Source organism: Amphiprion ocellaris, chromosome 21 (assembly GCF_022539595.1).
Source record: "Amphiprion ocellaris isolate individual 3 ecotype Okinawa chromosome 21, ASM2253959v1, whole genome shotgun sequence".
Lineage (NCBI taxonomy): Eukaryota > Metazoa > Chordata > Actinopteri > Pomacentridae > Amphiprion > Amphiprion ocellaris.
The window spans coordinates 22,563,521-22,584,718 of NC_072786.1; the positions used below are offsets into that span (position 1 = coordinate 22,563,521).

Sequence of the window (21,198 nt, forward strand, 5' to 3'; positions counted from 1 at the left end):
GTGTTTTGGCAGCAAAAGGTGGACCAACACAGTATTAGGCGGGTGATCATAATGTTATGCCTGATCGGCGTATATTTAGGTGCCAATAGGTATACATAATTAAAAATAATGTAGCAGCCCTGCTATAAAAACATGAGCTAAAAGAATAGAATAAAAAAAGAATAAACCAATTTCATTATGCAATATTTTAATAAGGAAAAGCAATAGAAAACTCCAGCCAAGTCACAAGTATTCTACTCAAAATCAACTTTTATTTGATGTTTCAGGTCATTGAATGACATTGAATAACAGCGATCAACTCAGTGGATGGTGATATGCTGATACGCCTCTGGGAGGAATTCTCTTATTGCATTGATGTTGCCCGTGCTGCAGGTGGTGACCATATTGAACACTTATAAGACAGGAAATAAAGTTGATTATGAGTAGAATATTTGTGACTTGGCTGGAGTTTTCTATTGCTTTTCCTTATTAAAATATTGCGTAATGAAATCGGTTTATTCTTTTTTAATAACACTGTACTACCCTGAGTTATCCTGAAAGGTTCTTCTAATATTTTGCCCATTATAGATCAGTAGAAAGCAGCACAGTCCACCGCTACAGCCTCCAAAGTGACCATATATTTGAATCGATGCCTTTCTGGAACAGTTTCAGGGAACACTCAACATTATACCCTTCACAAAATTAGGATTTTTGTGCAGAACTGCTGCATCAGACAACATTAATTTTAGTTTGTTATAATAATAAACAGGAAACTGAGTGAGTGTCCTTTACATAATGTCGTCACTGGCTGAGTTTTTTTTTTTTTTTTTTTTTTTGCTTAAGAAAATTTAGTCATTCCTGCAACACTGGCCAGACTTTGAGGTTTGTATTAAAAATGTCCGACCCTGTAAACAGATTTCAGCAGAGAAGCTCCATCGCAGGTCAAGGCAGGACACCTCCTCCTCCGTGTCTGGATGGCATGTTTACAGCCAGATTTCATTTCCATAATGATGATTAACGAGAAACATTCACACCATTTGTGCCTTGAACGCCATTTCCTGTCCACAGCGGTTCACCCAGGGAGCTGTAACTCTTATCACACTCGCTCTCTCCATCTCCCTGTAATTGCTCTATCAATCCAGTGAAGGGAGGAAAAAAAACAGAAAAACCAAATGAACTGCCCCGCGCTGCGCATGCACAGCTCATTTAGCTCCCAGCGTAATGAGAGCTGTTGCGTAAAAGCACAATCAATTTCTAATGTGCTAGTTTACAGCACCCACCGGACTGACAGCCGAGTCAATACACGACAAGAAGTTTAATGGTGTTTATAGGAGCAACAGTCTACAGCGATGCATGATGGGAGAAAACAGGACTCGAAAAGAGCGCCTGGAGCGGCCGGGAGCAATGAGGGTGTCAAAACTGCTCAGAGGAAATTGGCAGGGAGAGATGGAGGAGATGGGATAGCTGGAAGAAAAATTAAAGGTGACTCAGTGATGAAGGGCTTTAGTGTTAAATAGAGAAGTCTGTCAGCCTCAAAACACACAAACACAGGATGTGTGTGCGGTCTACTTCATTATCAGTCACTAGTTGGGCAGCAAGAAGATACATAAACTATTATACACATGTATTTTAAAGTATAAAAGCAGGATTTTTTTTTTTTACAGTGTTACCGCGTACACCCCCTTGCAATAATACATTTTGCCCCCTACAAAAAATGTGAAACCATTTGGCACTGCAGAGGCCTCTATTACGATCAGCAAGACGGCACTCAGCAGCGACACAAAATGAATCCAGAAGGAGTCTTGACTGTGATCCGCTAATTTAACATGTTCCATTAGACTAACATGGGTGAGACACTCAGGAAAGACTGGGTACACCGTGTACCATTCTCAGGAGAAGGTGAAAGAATACAGGCTGAAATTAAAAAAACGGGGCTCAAATTGGAGAGAGTGAGAAGAGTCACTTCATGCGGACGACATTATTGGGAGGGCTGATGAGTGATTTCACTGTGGAGCATTCTCCTCCTCTTCCTCCTCGTCAGACTCTTCTTGTTGGCTTTTCTTCTGTGGAAATGAGAAAGAAGAGGAGAGGAAACTTTAACCCCCTCCTGCTAACTTCTATTTAATGCTTAATAACCTCTCATGGAAACATCACAGAACCCTAAAACGCACAAACAAGAAACATCGTTACCATAAAATGTATACATGAGGTGATTTATTTATTTTCAAGAAAATAATTATTTTTCATGGAGTTTTTGATCACACATTGTAATCATGACATATTAAATATCACGATAGCAAATTATTTTTGAATAGTGAAAGAAAATGTTTTAAGAGTTCCTTTAAAGGGCCTATAATATACACATGTTGCACATGCTTTTAATTACAACAAAACAACCTACATAAATATCTAATTACTCCGCCTGTCACGCTAGCTAGCCAAAGATGTGTGAAGCCTGCCAATTCACCTCCAAACATTCAATGTGTTGCTAGCAGCTGCTTTAAAGGGGCCATATGATACAAAAAACACAGTTGTAGAGACACAAAACACAAGGAAAGAATATCCTATTGTTTTTTTCCCTTATTCCATAAATCAAAAACTGTCTCTAAACAAGTCAATCAGTTTTGCATGTAGTGATGTCATAAAAGGATAAGCTCCACCCCCTACTGGCTCCTCCTCTTCCTCTGGGCTCCTCTCTGCCACCCACTTAACCCTTTGATGCGCAGTGTGGGTCAGGAGATACCCATTTTCCACTGGATTTGGGTCACTTTTGACCCATGTTGCACATCAAAGGGTTAACAGAGTAAATGCAGAGAGGTCTGCCTGTGGCCTTTTTGATAAACGGTAGTGCAGGGCTCCAACCTGCTGCCAAAATGCTCGCATTTGTAACCTTTTTTTTGAGAGTGTGCGAGTTAAAATTTCCAGCGATCGCATTGTGTGAGGGAATGATGATTATCAGGCTGTACTGATGTCGCTCTAACTGACACAGGCAGTTAATGTGTTAATCACAGTGCTGGAAAGTAGTACTGTTACAACTTCAATGTACTGTGGTATTTACGCTTAAAAATGCGGTCTTCTCATGAAATGCGGAGTGTACCGACATGCAGTTTTTTTCCGCTCATAGAAAGGTGTAGACGCTGGACTACATACCAGCTTGAGGAAGTCGATGAGTTTGTAGGCGTCTTCTCCTGTGGAGAGGTCAACAAAGTCCCGTGGGATTCTGTAGCTCAGACAGGGACTCGGCTGCACCGTCACCTCACTGGTGGTGTAGCGGAACGCCGGGCCTTCCTGGACATGCACAGCGATGAGCCGAGTCTTCGTCGAGAAAAACAAATCTATTGGAATGAGGACATGTGTGAGGACTGACCTGCCCCTGGGCGATTTCTTCTCCAGACGTCAGCTCGTCCCAGCTGAACAGCAGCGAGTCTGTCACCTCTCCGAACGGGTTCAGGTCGATGAGCCACACCCTCCCCTGCAGCACACAAACATACACAGGGCATGTAAATGCAGCGAAGAAAGTGGCTTTTTAAAAGTGTCACCATAGAAAAATTTAGCACTGAGTTACCTGACTGTCTCTGTAGACATCAAACACAACTGCAAAGCAGAAAAAACATCAGCATGAACAATCATTTTACATGAATATGACTCTATCTGCTAGTTTCATACACAAACTTTAAGAAACTTTTAATGCTACGAGCAATTAAACATTAAAATCACAAAAAAGTGAAACATTGCATCATTAATCTTTCTCTACATTTTTCCCTGTTTGAAAGGCTCATTTTTAACAGTAAATATTTCATAAAATAAAAACTAAAAGCTGCAGAAGCAATCTGTCCCTGTCTGAAGATAACTGATGCTGTGGAGTTTTACACATGCAGAGGAAATAAAAAGGTGTTGCTGCTGCTCACAGTCTTCGTCCAGGAAGTTGTACTGGATGTGCTGGCTGAAGAACTCCTGAATGGCCTGACAGATCTGTGGCTCCTGCTTCAGGATGTGCTGGTAATACTGCGTGTAGTCTCTCTGGGAGATAGCTGAGAGATCACACAGATACACCATCAGCGTAGCTCAAATTGGATTTTATAATTGTTTCTAAATTAGCCTGCTGAAGCAATGTACTGCTCATACTTAGTGCTGTCACTGGTAAAGAGATCTTTTTTCAAAATAGTTCCCATCTCACACATATTCACTTCTGTAAGAACAGAGCTCTCTGTTCAGATCATGATGCCAAATACAAAGCAGATAGTTTTTTTTCCTGGTTTCCAAGAATTATTCATATTTATAAATGAATGTGGTGTTGACATTTCTAAATGTGTGGGGTCAAAGCCCACATGGAGCCTGCTGATCTGAGTTTTTACCGATCAGTTTGTTTTCTTTGACGAAGCAGCGAAACTCTCCACCAGGAATCAACTCGCTCCACTTTCTCAGGACCAGCTGAGGACAGAAGACAAAGGAAAGAAACACAACTGTTAGAACACAGGGCTGGAAGAGTGTATGGATTCTCATTATTATGACAACTGGCATTGGTTTGTTTGTCTGTTAGCAACATTACTGAAAAACGGATTTGGATGAAATTTTTAGGGAAGGTCAGAAATGACACAAGGACCAAGCGATTAGATTTTGGCAGTGATGCAGCTTATAGTCTGGATCCATGGATTTGTTAAAGATTCCTGTATCACTGCAAGATAGTGACACAGAGTCACTGTAACTATGACAACAAGTGAACACTACATCAGCTGCCTGCTGACGATCACATGATTGTGATCCTACTACAAATCCACTGCTGCGGACTTATCGGGATTCAAAAACAAACAAGTAAAAAAAAACAAACTGCAGAACTTGTCCTTTGGCTCTGCCCTTTCTGTCTTAAGCATCTCCCACCAGACATACATGGACATAGACACGTCCTTTATACACAAATGCAGCACAAAATGAATCATGAATATGATTTAGCCACAGTCCAGCTGTGAGCCTTTAGCTACAGTTAGCAAAAAGTTAAGTATCATCAAATATTGCTACTCATCACCTGCTTGCATGTTAAATCTACAGACACAACCTCACCAATGTGAAACCCAGCCTTAACCTCATAGGTTATCCTTTATTCATATGCTAGTGACTTTTGCTTCTCATTTAAGAGAAGCGAGATGCTCATGTTTTGCCAGGTTAAAGCTGATTATTGCTTTCTGTAATGTGACACATTACATAAGTAGAGTCAAAAATAGAGACCTCAGCCCCATATGAGGAAGGGATTCCAGTCGTAAAAGCTTCCTCTCAGACCACCTGAACAATGTGCTGAAGGGTTAGTATGGAATTTTTGCACAATGTTGCCAAAAAAAAATCTGCCTACTCTAGCTTTAAGTGTAGAATAATCCTTTAAATTAGAGCATAATAACCACAAATTAGTACTAATTAAACACATTTAGAAACTATTGTTTTTACTATCTGCACAGACTTTTTCATGAAGAATAAAAATACCTCATAGTTGATGGCTGGATCTGGGGAGTCCTGGTCACTGCACTGAAGGAATCTGCACAAAGAAATGACCACAAACAAATGATTTATTTAGAATGTGTGTTCTGTAGAATCACAAAGCTTTGACTGGGGCACTCATGTTGCAGTGTTGCTCTCAAGCAGTTTGAAAGAGAAGTTATGAAAGGAGTCTAACAAGCAGTGCTTTCTCTACACACACAAGCACACAAAGAGCTTTCCCAAGGCAGTAAATAACTCTCTGTGCTGATGTTTGTCATGCAGAGCCGAGCGGCTGGAGACGTAAATCTACATCGCAGCAATTTTTCCAGCTGCCACTTGTGTTTTACAGCCAATTCAAATGAGCCTGCACTCACCGAACCTGGTTATTTTTTGATACTGGTTGTCGTCTAAATGCAAAGTAAGCCTCGGTGTTGATGTGTGTGTTGATGTTGTTGGACAGCGGGGCTTACGGCTGCGTGAGGTCGTGGGTGATGAAGTCGGAACTTTTGAAGAGCAGAAATATATCACTGAGGCTGTTACACTGCAGAGAGCTGTTCAGAGCGATCCAGTTGGCATCCTGAAAGGGAAACATATACCTGTGAAGTCCTGCCTCCATGCTTCATGTCGGCAGCAGCGCAAGAATCCATTCCTCTTGTGCAGTGTACTGAAACGCAAGAGGCTTTTAGCTGACGTTCAGTTTGCTTCTGACACAAACAAAAAAGAAGTCAAGCTTTTCTGATGAATTTAACATTCTGCTACCTTCACCTCTTCTCCGCACGTTTTAATTTTTCATGGAGCAGCTGTGTGCATTATTTTACCCGTGGAGCACTCCAGTTGAGTTTGGGGAAGACGCGCCCACCCAGGGCGTTTATGGCCTCCAGCACTTTAGAGGTGAATTCTGGGAACTCAGGAGCCTGGCAGACACAAAGTCACATCATGACACTGCAGTATTAACTACTGCATTAATAAATGAAATGGATGACATAAGCATTAAGGTGATACACATTTCACACATCGGGGCAACGCTAATTAGAAAAGCACAAATGAAAGCACCTGCACACTGACTGAAAGCCGCAAAAAGCAAACATTCAGGGTCTGGTAGTGCTGATGTATTGATCGGTGTATACTGAGTGGTTCAGACTGCACACAGTGTTCAACTAACAGAAACCTATTCTCATTTTTCTGCAGCCACGCCTCAGACATTTGCAGGGTTTAAACTGTTGTGCATATACACTACTCTTCAACAGTTTGGGGTCACTTAGAAATGTCCTTATTTAGAAAGAAAAGCATTTTTTCTATGAAGATAACATTAAATGAATGATAAATCCAGTGTAGACATTGTTAATGTGGTAAATGACTATTCTAGCTGGAAACAGCTGATTTTTAATGGAATATCTCCATAGGGGTACAGAGGAACATTTCCAGCAACCATCACTCCTGTGTTCTAATGCTACATTGTGTTAGCTAATGGTGTTGAAAGGCTCATTGATGATTAGAAAACCCTTGTGCAGTTATGTTAGCACATGGATAAAAGTGTGAGTTTTCATGGAAAACATGAAATTGTCTGGGTGACCCCAAACTTTTGAACAGTGGTGTAGTTTTGCAAATTCATGCTGTAGTCGTTGTGTGACACTCACATGTTTGAAGTCTATTATACAGTGAATATTAAGCTAAAAAAAAATCATATCACAGATCAAATTGCAATATCTGCCAGAAAATCCACAGTTAGATATTTTCCACAAATTGTTCAGTTGTAATTCAACCCATCAGAAGTCATTTTAGTTTAAGTCAACACACACAAGATAACAACAAGAAGCTACACTTTATATACAGGTAGCTAACTAATCCAGTGAAAACCCTAAATACTTGACCCCTACAATGAGGAGATCTGGTGACTCTGTTATACTGTGGGTCACTGCAAATCAACACAAAGCTATTCTGAGTGTTCATCATTTCTATCCTGATGTGGGTAGTCTCTTCAAGGACGACAGTACCTCCATCCATAAGGCTTGAGGGTCACTGTGTAGTTTGATGAAAATGATGACAATTATATGACATGGCCGTATGAACATTTAGACCAACGTGTCAGATAGCGCTCTCCACCGCCATCATCAACGTCAAATGAGGGAATATGCTTTGGAAGAAGGGACTCCATCCTTCCAGTGGAGCTGTTTTGGTGTCATGAGGTGGCACAGCCCCTTACCAAGACACCGTATGTTGGTTTTTCCTTTAGTTCAACCATCTGTACATCTGAACTAAAAACTGTACTAACTGTATTAACTGTTTTACTATCATGATTCATCTTCTTGGTGTTAAAGTTGGGACATCCATCCATTATCTACACACGTTTAGTCCTCATTAGGTTCACAGGGGGCTGGAGTCTATCCCAGCTGACTTAGGGTGAAGGCAGGAGACACCTGGACAGGTAACAGTCTATCACAGGACTACATATAGAGACAAACAATCACACTCACATTCACACCTACGGACAATTTAGAATCACTAATTAACCTCAGCATGTTTGTGGACTGTGGGAGGAAGCTGGAGAACCTGGAGAAAACCCACACATGCACAGGAAGAACATGCAAACTCCATGCAGAAAGATCCTAGGAAGGCCGAGACGTGAACTGGGATCTTCATTTGTCTTCTTTTTCCTTCCAGCAGGGAAGTCAATCCATGTAATTTTCCCTCTCCTCAAAACTGTATTGGTGTGGATATCTTTGAGTCTGGTTTTGTTTTTTGTTTAGCTTTTTTTTTTTTTTTTTTTTTTTTTAAACTTTCTGTTTAAATCAAGTTTTTTTTTGTTTGCTTTTTTTCCTAACTCACTTTCTCTGTTGCTGTGGCCATTTGCCTGCTGGATAGGTTGCTGTAGGAACGACTCCAGTGAGGCTGCCTTCTTAAGGTGACAGGGGAAGAAAACAGAATATTCTTCAAGACTAATTTCCACTTCGTTTTCTGTAATGAACGAATCCACCGTAGGGAAACAAAGACTTTTGAGAAGTGATGAGGGATGGATTGCTGGGATCCACAGCGCTTACTTAAACACTGAAAACTCTCTGTAACCTCCAGCTGGAAGAGGGGTTTTAGGTGGGGTGCAGGCATACAACCTGAAGTCCTCTGTCTGAAAGCCAGCTCAGTTTAATGACGGCTCTGAGGCGCTGCGGGGGATTCTGGGTAATGAGCGAGCCAGCAGCTCAACGGACGCCAAGATCTGAAGGAAGAGAGGTCTTCTAGCTGCAAGGCCAAAGTGCTACCCACCGAGCCGCTGTGCAGCCCAAAGTTGGGGCAGTAAATACAAATAAAATGTATTTATACTAATACAATTTGCTCATGTAGACCTAACATATTTGAAAACTTGCTAAAGTGGAGAAACTTTTCTGTAAATGTGGGATGTTAGTGGGGTTTTAAGCACACAGACTTGGAGCATTAAATGTACTTACAGTGACAGTGGTGGTTGTTTCATCATCTGACCACTAGAGGGCAGTAGAGAATAAGAAACATGATTAGAGAGTGATTTCACTTTCACATTCATGCACCCAAATACTCTATTACATGCCTTTATGTATTGTCAGAACTTGAATAATTTAGTTGCTCACTAATGTTCCTCTAAGTGTCGTTAATCTCAGACTTTCGCTGCTGCCATTGGTCAGTCTGATGTCTAGAGCTGCTCAGTCTAATATATTATTACGAGTTTAACTTCAGTGGAGACTGTCACTGACCTATGATGGTCTTTTTCAGAGGCCTTGAAGCACCTATTAGCATAAAATTTGCACTTAACTTGATGGAAAATGTAATGAAAGCCCAACACCACAATAACCTAATCAATAATGTAACAAAATGTTCTCATTGTAATAACATTTCTAACAATAATGTTAGCTGGAGCTTTGTTTTCCAGGACTGATAAGGCAACAGTGTTTACATTCTGTGTTTTAAGAGTTTTATCTACTTTGGTTTAGAATGAAAGAATGACAGTGCAGACTCAGAGCATCGTATATACTGGGAGAAAGTGGAGGACGTGCAACAACATCCTGGTCTTTCTGAGTGGGGAACTACCAGGTTTCTAATCCAACAAACTGTGATCTTACCTGAATGTCTTCCTCTGCATCTGAGCCGCTGTTGTTAGTGTGTGTCTGCTGCGTGTTATGATCACTAGAGGGAACACAGAATAAGGACAACTGTATTAGAGAAGAGGCATAAAGATGAAACAGCTTTATTTAGATCTTAGATTGAGAACTACAGCTGCTTGATTGTTGCACCGCTGACACTGTGATTTGCAATGAGTGAGATGTGAAGTCATCCAAATTAATTCAAATGTCATTCAGCATCTTCTCTTTTTGCTGCTTGATACAAAAAAAAACCAACATGCAGAGCGATCACTTCTGAGGACTATCCTACAAGATAAGTTCACTGCAACTAAAGGCTTCTTACATTTGTTTGGAACAGAGCTGTTGTTTTTTTAAAAACTTTTCATAAAAGAAGGAGTGTGTTATCCTGGAGGCTCCACATGCTCAAACTCAAATGAGTAAAAACCAGGCCAGAAATGCTGAACAGGAAGATACGGTTGCAAAATAGAAACCCAAAATTAGCTGTATGGCTGTGATCAGGATTTCAGCTTTCCACAAAAAATTACATTAAAATCAGCAATTGCAACATTGATTTTTGAAAAGCTCTACTAACAGAAAACAGGACATCTCAATAAATTGCTTTTAACTGAGATAAAACCTTATTTGACTCTTGTCAAAGTGATTGTTGAGCTGTCTGTAGACTAGAGGCTTCTCTGTGCACAGCCACCAGCTGGTATCTACTGTAGCCTGCTGAAGCGTTTAGAGAACATCTGTCAACTTTAGATTCGATTTTTTTATTCATCCCCTACACGTACAGTATGGCAGTGAAATGCAGTGACTGTCCACCAGGCTTTATAAATATAAAATGTTAAAATAGGTAAAAATATAAAATACCAAAGAAAAATACAAATAATATAGAAAATACTAATTGGTAAAACTATATTATACAAGAAATACAGACAAGTAGTATGGTAGTATTATATGGAATGCAATTTTAGTGTCTATTGATAAGCACGTGATCAGCAAGTGACATTTAATGTACATTTTTGCTTCTAGGATATGAACTGAATTCAGAAGAAGAATGTTATTTGAAGTTTTAGTTTGATGCAAAGATTTGGAAATTATCAGGTACGTAGCACAACATGGATGGAAATGTAATACTCCGTGAATTTTAATGGGAAAGCGGGAAAAAAATGTCTCTAAATGAATGAATGAATAGTTGCAATAAATAATTGTGATTATAATACTGATCAAGGGCTGCACAGTGGCTTGGTGGTTAGCACTGCCGCCTTGCAGCTAGAAGATCCCCGGTTCTCTTCCTGGCCTTCCTGGGATCTTTCTGCATGGAGTTTGCATGTTCTCCCCACAATGCTGGTTTGTACCAATATGGTTCACCATACTGAGAAGAGGCGTTTCAAAGGGTTTATCTGTGACACCAGGTGAACTGACAGGACTTCCATTACCAAAAGAAATGAGTGAATACATGTCTAAGCTATGCAAGATATGTCACATCAGTTTTGTGTTTATAAAAGATGGTAACACTTGATCATCTCTGGTCAGCACAACTAACAGGGTTTCTACAGAAATCAGCCAGTCAAATTTAATCCTTTTTAATGCCATTTTAATGCTATACTGTAAAAATGTTAATGCCACGACTGTGAACTCAACAAATTACACAAGTAATTGTTTTGGGTTTTTTTTTTGTAAAAGATGATTTTTATATAAAAACTGTCTCTACATTTCACTATTTCTGAATCCGGAATCCACCCCTGACCACCCACAGGCTGTAGTCATTCTCTGAAATCCACGTTTTTCAGTCATTTTTGCTGGAATTTGCATTTCCCCATTTCCCAGCTCTCCTCCACCTGGTCCAACCTACCAGCCACTTTAAAAACATGCAGTTTTTGGCAATTGTACCCGACCGGCTGGAACAAGTATCGCAATGGTTCGGCATGTTTACACAGATGCACATATTTGACCAATCACAGTTTATAATTATATATTATTATATCATTATTATCAAATATTTTCTTGAAAACTACAGAAAGAACTTTTAATGCCACTGGGAATCAGATTTAATGATTTTTAATGCCATTTAAGGCCTTAATTTTCGCAAAATCAACTTAATGAATATTAATGCTTTTTAATGCCCTGCAGAAACCCTGACTAAGGAAACCTCTCTCTCTCTCTCTCTCTGTGTGTGTGTGTGTGTGTGTGTGTGTGTGTGTGTGTGTGTGTGTGTGTCCTCCTACCTTCCAGAGACTACCAGTGTCCCATCGTCCAGTAAATAGTCAATTACATTCTGAGGCAGTGGAAGAATCAGACTGGAAAATAGCATCACGTATGAGTATACGTAAATAACACAATGACTAGAAGACAGCAAACCGACAAAACCAGTTAAATGACACTTGCACCGAACAGGATTGAAACACAACAGTTTAGTAAAACGCAGTATGATGAGCATGTATGTATGAAATATGAAGACAGACAAACTGGAGATGGCAGCTAATGTTAGCTACCGGCTAACTGGACTCCGTTTAACAGCGACAACAGTGAAAATATTTCCTGGACTTTCTCTACAAACGGCAGCTGTTCACCTTTTAATCGTGTGTTTCTTGAATATCGGATACCAAACCGAAAACTGACAGTTGACAACTTGCTCCTTCTTCATGCTGCAATATCCTGTAACGGAAACGAGTCCATCAGCAAATATCTTCCGAATCCACAACAGTTTGGAAAATCCCGAGACAGCTATTTTCGCTTAACGCGTGACAACTCCGAGTCTTTTAACATGGCTTTCTATTTTCCTATCTCACTATTTTGTTTGATTTAAAGGGAATTGATAAATAGCCATGTACGTTAAATTTAATCGACTGGTGTTATTATGTGCTAATTTGTGTTTTAGGGGGAAGGTTTTTTGAGGTGCACATGTAGGCGTGTAATGACGCAAACCAGCTCATTGCAAAGATCGTTAATTTTAAAGAGCTCCCACTCCATAGCTAAAAGTCAAAGCATTACAGACAAAAGCATCCTTTCTTTCTTCTTTTTGCTTCCATAACTTGTCTTCTTTCAGAGCTTTGGAAAGATAATGTTTGAAATATACACTCAGGTGTTCATTTGATCACACTTTATCAAATGCAAACGATCACAAATTCAAATTAAATTATACATTATTTGCATATTTGAACATTACATTTCAGAAAACTTCAATTCAAGGTTCAGTATCTCCAAAAATATAGTTTCACTCACAGAGATTCAATTTGTTGAAGACACACACAAAACTGTCTCCAACTTCTGCTAGATTTGTAATGATTAGTCCTTGAAAATGGAAAAAAAAAAAAGTCCAACATTTTTAAACAAGGGTGCTACTGGCACCTCAGAAAGCTCTGGCAAGTAAACATTTATGAATATATTCATATTTACTGCTAAAAATAAAGCACTTGTTCAACATTTGACATTTGTTCAACATTCCTACCTAAGTCTTCAAAAGCGATCCAAATAAAATTAAAAAAAAAAACATTCACAGGTGTGAAAAAGATGAAACTTTCAAAATCCTGACAGAATATTTCATAGTACAGCATTTGTTTGTTAGTTATTGATGATCAGAAATCACATCAACATAGAATGTGTCCATTTAATATAGATGCACCCACAAACATAATGACTTTGCACTGAGCACAGGCGTGTGTTATGCATCTGTATGTTATGTACAGATACTGAATCATATGACCTAAATATGTAGCGGGCAGCAGGAATTGATGGGACTCAGAAACACCCCCACAATTTAATTAATTGCTCCTTGTATTATTTCTGATGGATACGTCTTGATAAGTCCTCAGTGGTGGATTTGTAGTAGGATCACATTCATGTGATCATCAGCAGCCAGCTGGTAATGTTCACTCGTTCATCAGGGAAGAGACTCAGATCCTTAAAATGCAGGACAAACAGGCTGAGAAACAGATTTTTCCCTTGGTTCATCAGACTTCTGAACTCAAAACAGTAACACACTGTCATTTTTAAGAGTTCAAATGCTGCTTATGTGCAATGTCCTGCCCATATTTATTCTGTTTTACTGGTTTCTCTTTGATTTCATTTACCTCCCACACTGTATTGTATATATCTTGCCTGTTTTTGCATATGTTGTAATTCTTAATATAGTCTTGTTTTATATGTACATTTGATTTTATTATTTAATGTTGTTAATTTAGCTTGCTTCAATGCACCATCCAGTGGCAGCTATATATATTTTCGTCATGCCCCATGTATGATGACAATAAAGCTATTCTATTCTATTCTATTCTATTCTATTTGTAGTTACAGTGACACTGTGCTGCTATCTCGCAATAATACAGAAATCTTTAACAAATCCATGGATCCAGACTATAAGCCACATCACTCCCAAAATCTAATCACTTGGTCCTTGAGTCATTTCTGACCTTCCCCGAAAATTTCATCCAAATCCGTTGGTCTGTTTTTGAGTAATGGTGCGAACAGACAGACAGACAGAAGGACAGACAAACCAACGCCGATCACCACATTGTGAGTTATAATGATGTAACTGGCACCTCTGTAACAGGCTTCTCTATTGGCTGAATGGGGCCACTCTGTAGTCTGTGGTGGCCCCCACTGGCTCCGCCCCTGTAAAGATACTGTAGAAATAACTACAGAACATTAACCATTGCTTGTACTTCAGAGTACCACCCACAGACTGTATATTAAAGCTCTATAGTATGGTGTTGGATCTACTTGTGATAGGACTACAGTTCTATGAGTTTGGCGGTACCAGGAACTTTCAGCAGAGTGGCAACTCTCGATTTTTTACGATCTCTGTTCGGAGTTACAAACAGCCGAGACTTCACGTGAGTTAAGTTTAGTTTTTCCCACATTTTTAGCTTTATTTCAAGTTTAAAACACACGAGCTGCGGTTATTTGCAGCATTATTAAGTGTCAGCTGGCGTTTACTAAACAGAGAAAGCAGCAGAGAAGCTAACTGAGCGACTTTACCGAGGAGGAGATCTGAAGTTGCCTCTAGTTGTCTGACCGTAGCAGCTAACCGAGCGGCACAAATTTACATTGAACTGAAGGGTTCCTCACTCGACTTTCCTCCATTTCCAGGTGAAAATGAGCAACTCCGAGGAGCCCAAAGTGACCACAACTCCACACATAGTGAAAGAAGAGGTGTGTGTTCTGTGAATGTTAGACTGGTAAAAGATCTGAGCTCTGACGGTTTTAGTGGCTTCACTTGCATCATGTAAAGTCATTTAATACATGAACACAGTGATGGTTTCTGTCTGTGTAGCTTCTAATGTTCATTATTGTTAGCTGGTGTTGGTCTCCTGTGAACTAAGATCAAGATTTAGGCTTAATCCATGTCTGGGATCTTGAGTGTTTTTAATGTTGGTAAGAATAAAGGCTCATATCTGGTAAATATCATGTATGCAGGTGGTTGTAGATAAATTCACAGACATCAACACATTAACTGTAAGAGATATGCTTCATAAAACATGATTCCCTGTAGGGCTGTGTCAGATTGTACAAAACTGAAAAGATGCATCACATGATAACTCATTTTAAAGCTGTGATAAAAGAAGAAATTTTAGACACACTACATGTAGCGCTACAGTCAAACTCCCAATGAGAGGAAAACTGATTTTTTATTGGGGCCAAAATCCATTATTGATCATCAAGGTGATCAATAACTTAGACTGCCGTTTGAAAGTTTGAGGTCATCCAGACAATTTCATGTTTTCCATGAAAACTCACACTTTTATTCACGTGCTAACATAACTGCACAAGGGTTTTCTAATCATCAATGAGCCTTTCAACACCATTAGCTAACACAATGTAGCATTAGAACACAGGAGTGACGGTTAAAAGCTCCAGTTTTGTGAATTAATAATAACTTTATTTATATAGCCCTTAAAAACAGTGTTCACAAGGTGCTTTGAAAGTCAAAACATGCAACACAGACAATCAAGCAAGATACAGGAGACAAATCAGAGCAGTCAATTAAAATAAATGGTAGAAATGATAAGTTAAATAAATATTTAGCTAGATTAGCACGCATATCAAAGCAACTAGACAGTTTAAAAATTAAAGAATCAGATGGAGGGTTAATAGAAATGAACTAACTTTAGGAACAGTTTTTTCAAAATTCTTCTCCTGACTTTATGTTTTTTCAACCTACATTTTCCTTCATTTCATGCATGATTCAAGCTGATTTCTTAGATGAATGTATCGATTCTGGTGGACTTGAAGCTCACTCTGTTCTGCACGTGTTCATTCTCAACTTCACAGATTTGACTTACACAAATAGAATCAAACTGCCCTTTAGATTTTATTCATGTTGATCTTCCCATACTATTAATGCATTTATTTGAATCCTCTTTAGTGTACCACATGAATGCTTTTCTTTTTATCAGTTTTTCTTTGATCTTATTTCATTGATCTACCAGTTTTTGTTACACTACTGAGCACTTCATCTTATTCCTGTGTTCCAGCTCATCGCAGCAGGGAAATGGGTGAAGCTGGAGAAGACGACATACGTGGATCCCGCTGGAAGCACCAGGTACTCTTCTGTCTTTCACTGATCTTCACTTTAAAAATCAAGCATTTTCCTCTTCATTCGATCCCTGTTTCCGTCCACCAGAACCTGGGAGACGGTGAAAAGAACAACTAGACGGACCAACACGGCAGCAGATGGTGAGCACAGCTGTTCTTTTCCTTGCTGTTGAGCCTGTAGCAGAGTTGGTGTAACCCAGTCTCCCTGCAGGTGTGGGAGTCGTGGCTCTGCTGAAGCGGACGCTCCATAAAGACTGCGTGGTGATGGTGAAGCAGTTTCGTCCTCCTATGGGATGCTGCACTCTGGAGTTTCCTGCAGGTCAGAAGGGTTTTTTTTTTTACTCATGAGGCGTGTTTCTGTTGCAGGATTCCAGCTCTCTTACCTGCATTTGAGGAAAGAGGCTGTAAATGATGTCCTGTGGAGACACACCTTGATTATACATATCCTGTGTTTAGGATTGATTGACGAGGGGGAGACGGCGGAGGTGGCTGCACTGAGGGAGCTGAAGGAAGAAACCGGCTACAAGGGGGAGGTAGTGGCAGTCACTCCAGGTATCAGCACACACACTCCCTTGATTGCATTAGCCGCCTGTATCTTATCTCCTGCATGTGTTAGAGGATCAGCAGTGTGCAGTGAAAAGAGGGTTTATGCCCACTGTTATCTCTAGAGAGAACAATGCATGTGACAGAGGATGTTGCTGTGATTGCAGTGACCTGTCTGGACCCCGGTCTGTCCAACTGCACCAACCAGATCATCCTGGTCAACATCAATGGAGACGATATGGAGAATATCAACCCAAGACAGCAGCTGGGTGAGAGTTTAATCATTAATTCTTTCATTCGCCGCTCATTTGTAGGCTCACTTCTTTATTCACTACTTTATTCAGTATGAGAGGTTTTAGAGACCTTGTTGTGTTCATTGTCATCAGTTTCTCTTCAATTTAATTCAGCTCATGTGCAATTAGTCTGCCTTTTTTCACAGAAGACAAAACATGTTTTATTGCATTTGGCCTGGATGTATATCTCTAATAACAATAATAACAAACTAGAAAAGCACTCAGAGAGTGCAGTACTCCGCCAAGGCTGCTCAGTCGTATCATTTCCAATGGATGAAATCTTCAAAAAATTTGTGGTAAACGGCTTTGGATTTGTAGTAGGATCACAATCATGTGATCGTCAGCAGGCAGCGGACATAGTGTTTGCTTGTTGTCATGGTTACAGTGACGGCGTGCCATTATCTCACAGTGACATAGAAATCTTTCACAAATCCGTGGATCCAGACTATAAGCCACATCACTGCCAAAATCTAATCACTTGGTCCTTGTGTCATTTCTGAACTTCCCTGAAAATTTCATCCAAATCCATTAGTCAGTTTTTGAGTAATTTTGCAAACAGACAGACAGACAGACAGACAGTGCTTACCCTCATTCACATCATTAAAGACTTGATTACCTTAGTTTTTCTGTGAACTTGCTGGTCATCCTGTAATTTAACTCCAACCAGAGAAACTCTTGAGATCTGGGAGACTTTACACTCAGTTTTGCGTTCACTGGTCTCATTTGGCTCTGCTGGTCCATCTTGTACGTTACACAGTTTATGTTTGTCTATGTGGGGTCAGTCTGATAAGGATTCCCAGCTGTGTGGTGACAGTGTTAACCACTGCTTTACCGTAGAAGTAAGTAAATGTTTCATAGAGAATTCACCAGTTCACATGTCACAACTAAGGCTTAAATGATTAGACAATTCAGCAGTTGGTAGAATTTTGTAAAAAAAAAAAATTCATTAGCAGCTAATGCTATAATGATAATGCTTTTATCCCTTTGTGTCTGCGACAGCCAAGATGGGAGGAATTATGTTTTCAAGTTGTATGTCTTTCCATCCATCCTGAGCTTGTGACGGGGATCTTTCAAGAACTCCGTGTGGGAATTTCTTCAAATTTGGAAAAAACTTTCACCAAGACTCAAGCATGAACAGTATAGTTTGGTGGTCAAAGACCCATCCATCCATCCATTCATCAACTACACACCGCTTCATCCTCATTAGGGTCATGGGGGGTTGGAGTCTATCCCAGCTGACTGAAGGTGAAGACAGGGGACATCCTAGACAGGTCACCAGTCTATCACAGGGCTACACATAGAGACAAACAATCACACTCTATCATGTTAATGCTTAGCAGTGTTTACGATGTCCACATTAGCATGCTATCTCGCTAAACCACAATGGTGAACGTGATACACTGCTAAACATTACATATTGGCATTGTCAGTGTGAGTGAGTTAGCATAGCAACATTAGCTCAAGGACACGCTGACCTGTTAGCATGTATGCTAATTCCAACACACCTAAGAGTTTACACTCACTTTCACACCTGCAGACAATTTAGATTCACCAGTTAACCTCAGCATGTTTTTGGACTGTGGGAGGAAGTGGAAGGACTCGGGAGAAAACCCACACATGCACAGGGAGAACATGGAAACTCCATGCAGAAAGATGTCAGGACAGGATGCGAACAGTCGATCTTCTAGCTGCAAGGCGACAGCGCTACCCACCGAGCAACTGTGCAGCCTACTGGCCAAAGATCACTCAGCTGAAATGCATTTTTGGCCAGAATAAATGTGTAAAAGGATAAAATGATGAACTGATGACTTTTTATAATCAAAGCTCAACAATCAGCTGCTCTGTGACGTTCTGCAAAATCACTTTTTTGGCCGTTGTTTAACTACATAACTCTTTTTAATCTCATTTGAACCAAACAAGGAAGTCCTGGATGTCATTTTCGACTCTTGCAAATTTAGTACATACATATTTTACTTGTTGAATTTTTTTAATGGAAAAATAAAAGATTTTTTAAGTTGAAACAGACATTTTTTTTAAAAGTATTTTTTGGGCTTCTTTGCTATTATTTAATAGGAACAGCTGAAAAGAGACAGAAAAGGACAGAGGGAACACAGTAACTAATCAAACACCCCCAACAGAAACCATTTATGATGTGTTTATGCAGGTACAAAAACAGGGTCAAGACAGTTTCTGAGTCTCACTTGAAACTGTCATATGAGCAAACCTCAGAAAATAAGAGAAAAGAAGCTGAGGATGAATATGTCTTCTGAACGTTGCCAACAACATGTACCTCCTTTGCTGTGCTTAATACTGAGAACACATTTTCCTGTTATATAGAAACCAAAAGATTAATCTTGCTCTCTTTTGTTCTTCCACAGGTGAGGGAGGTGAGTTGGGTCTCATACAATTTACAGAAATAATTTTCAGTCATAATGCAAATCATAAACACAGACTTCTATCTTCTCTTTCCAGAGTTTGTAGAAGTCATTCTTTTACCACTCGATGAATTCCAGGCAAAAATAGACGGTGAGGCTTCAGCGTTTTCACAGAATTCTGTCCTGTCAATACGAGCATTGCGAGAAATACGCCAAACTTAGACTCGGCTCGTCTCATCCCACAGAGCTACTGAAGAAAGAAAAAATCGTGGTGGATGCCAGGGTTTACATCTTTGCCATGGGGATGGTTCAGGCCTTCTTTAAGCCGAGGGAGCTGCCTGTCCTGAAGCAGTGAAGAAAGCAGCTCAGGATGAGAGGAAGAAACAGTGTCTTATGTTGCACGGGGCTTCTACACACAAGAATTTAGGCATGTATTGGAAAGTAAATAAGGATTTTCAAACTGTAATAAGAAATTGTGGTCTTAGAACTAAATTAATCTCATATTTTAATATTTGTTTCTATGCACTTTTCATAGAGAAATATTGCAATCACAAGACAGTTATGTGATAAATGCATGCTGAACAGGAAAATCTTATAGTCAAATGATGAAATCAAAGTGTTGAGAGAGCGTTGGATTTAAAAATCAAGCCTATGAAGGAGCCCTGTTTAAACTACATGTACTGGACCATGTTCTGCTCCCTGTATGGAGATGCTACTGTACACCTCGAGGCCTGAAACATACTCTGGTGGACAATCGACAGTTGTTTGCACACTTAACACAGAATATGTTTCAGGATTTAGTCTGACCTTCCTAGAGTGACCAGTAGTCATTTTGGGTTTTTTTATGAGATTCTGAATAGTTTGACAAAATGCAGTTTGTCGTCATTTTTATTTAGCGATTGTAAAACATTCCCTAACATCTGCTAACATCTACTTTAACCTTCTTATCTGGTACAAACTGGCTACATGCTGTTTCTTTCTCCACCGAAACCCAAAGCTGAATCATTCAGGCCCTCATCTCTCCTCTGGATTTTGTCGAAAGGCATTCTGGGAAATGGAGGAATGCGCTTCCTAACTAACCCTGAACTTGTGACGGCGGTTACATAGCAGTTTGTTGTATTAACAGTCCTAACAATACGAGAGGATTTGTCTCTTTTAATTCCACTGTAACATTCAGTGAAGGTGCTGTATTGATTAAACCCAGTTACTGCTGTGCCTTGAACATACTTATGGTGGACATTGATTTTATGCTTACCCAAGAAATTACTGACCAATGAATAAATGTGATACTATGTTTGCTCATACTGGAATGTGTGCTTCTGACTTACATTATTTGTGAGCAACAAGCGAGGGAATGACAGAAGTCAGGATATAGGGGAAGAACATGTTGGTTATTTTTTTACTCTTTTGGTGAGAAGACATCTAACCAGATTTTAGAGTAGTCCTTTAAATCAGCATCGCAGCAGTATAGAGGATTTAGGAAGATTAAGTCTGAACCCTCAAAAGCTTGAAAAATGGCAGGAGAGTTGCTTGGTCTGTTCCCTCGGGAAGACATGAAAGATGGCTCGCTGGCTTCTTTGGACTGCATGGTGCATTTTGAGGAGAATGGAGGCCTCAACATTGAAGTCTACAGGAAACCTACACATACAGACCAATATGAGCTTCATCAACAGTTGAGAGTTACATAAACAGCATTGTGTGAGGCAAAGGAAAACTCTGGTCCAAAGGAAGATTTCAAAAAATAAGTGAAATTTTACACTATAGATATTCCAGGAAACAAATTAAGTGCTATCGAATTACAGTGACAATCCTGTAGATCAGGGGTGTCAAACATGCGGCCTGTGGGCCAAAACCGGCCCTCCAGAGGGTCCAGTCTCTCCCTCAAAGTGTAAAAATTACAGAGCAGACGTTAACTGC

The 21,198-nt window shown here is 39.9% G+C and overlaps 2 protein-coding genes across 2 annotated transcripts; one reads left to right on the forward strand and one right to left on the reverse strand.

Annotated features, from left to right (window-relative positions):
* Positions 1 to 1,275: 1,275 nt before the first annotated feature.
* cdc123 (cell division cycle 123 homolog (S. cerevisiae)) lies at positions 1,276 to 12,261 on the reverse strand. Its single transcript, XM_023286259.3, has 13 exons — positions 12,107 to 12,261; positions 11,762 to 11,833; positions 9,531 to 9,594; positions 8,886 to 8,918; positions 6,264 to 6,359; positions 5,916 to 6,022; positions 5,452 to 5,503; positions 4,335 to 4,410; positions 3,888 to 4,010; positions 3,545 to 3,573; positions 3,347 to 3,451; positions 3,130 to 3,267; positions 1,276 to 2,042 (listed from the first exon to the last, which is right to left on the reverse strand). The coding sequence occupies exons 1-13, from the start codon at positions 12,178 to 12,180 to the stop codon at positions 1,983 to 1,985; spliced, it is 1,029 nt and encodes a 342-aa protein (XP_023142027.2). The 5' UTR covers positions 12,181 to 12,261; the 3' UTR covers positions 1,276 to 1,982.
* A 1,963-nt stretch (positions 12,262 to 14,224) lies between these two features.
* On the forward strand, positions 14,225 to 20,591 carry nudt5 (nudix (nucleoside diphosphate linked moiety X)-type motif 5). The gene is made up of 10 exons (XM_023286283.3): positions 14,225 to 14,368; positions 14,625 to 14,687; positions 16,010 to 16,077; positions 16,159 to 16,211; positions 16,282 to 16,389; positions 16,527 to 16,622; positions 16,781 to 16,882; positions 19,285 to 19,293; positions 19,379 to 19,432; positions 19,527 to 20,591. The coding sequence occupies exons 1-10, from the start codon at positions 14,240 to 14,242 to the stop codon at positions 19,634 to 19,636; spliced, it is 792 nt and encodes a 263-aa protein (XP_023142051.2). The 5' UTR covers positions 14,225 to 14,239; the 3' UTR covers positions 19,637 to 20,591.
* Positions 20,592 to 21,198: the final 607 nt, after the last annotated feature.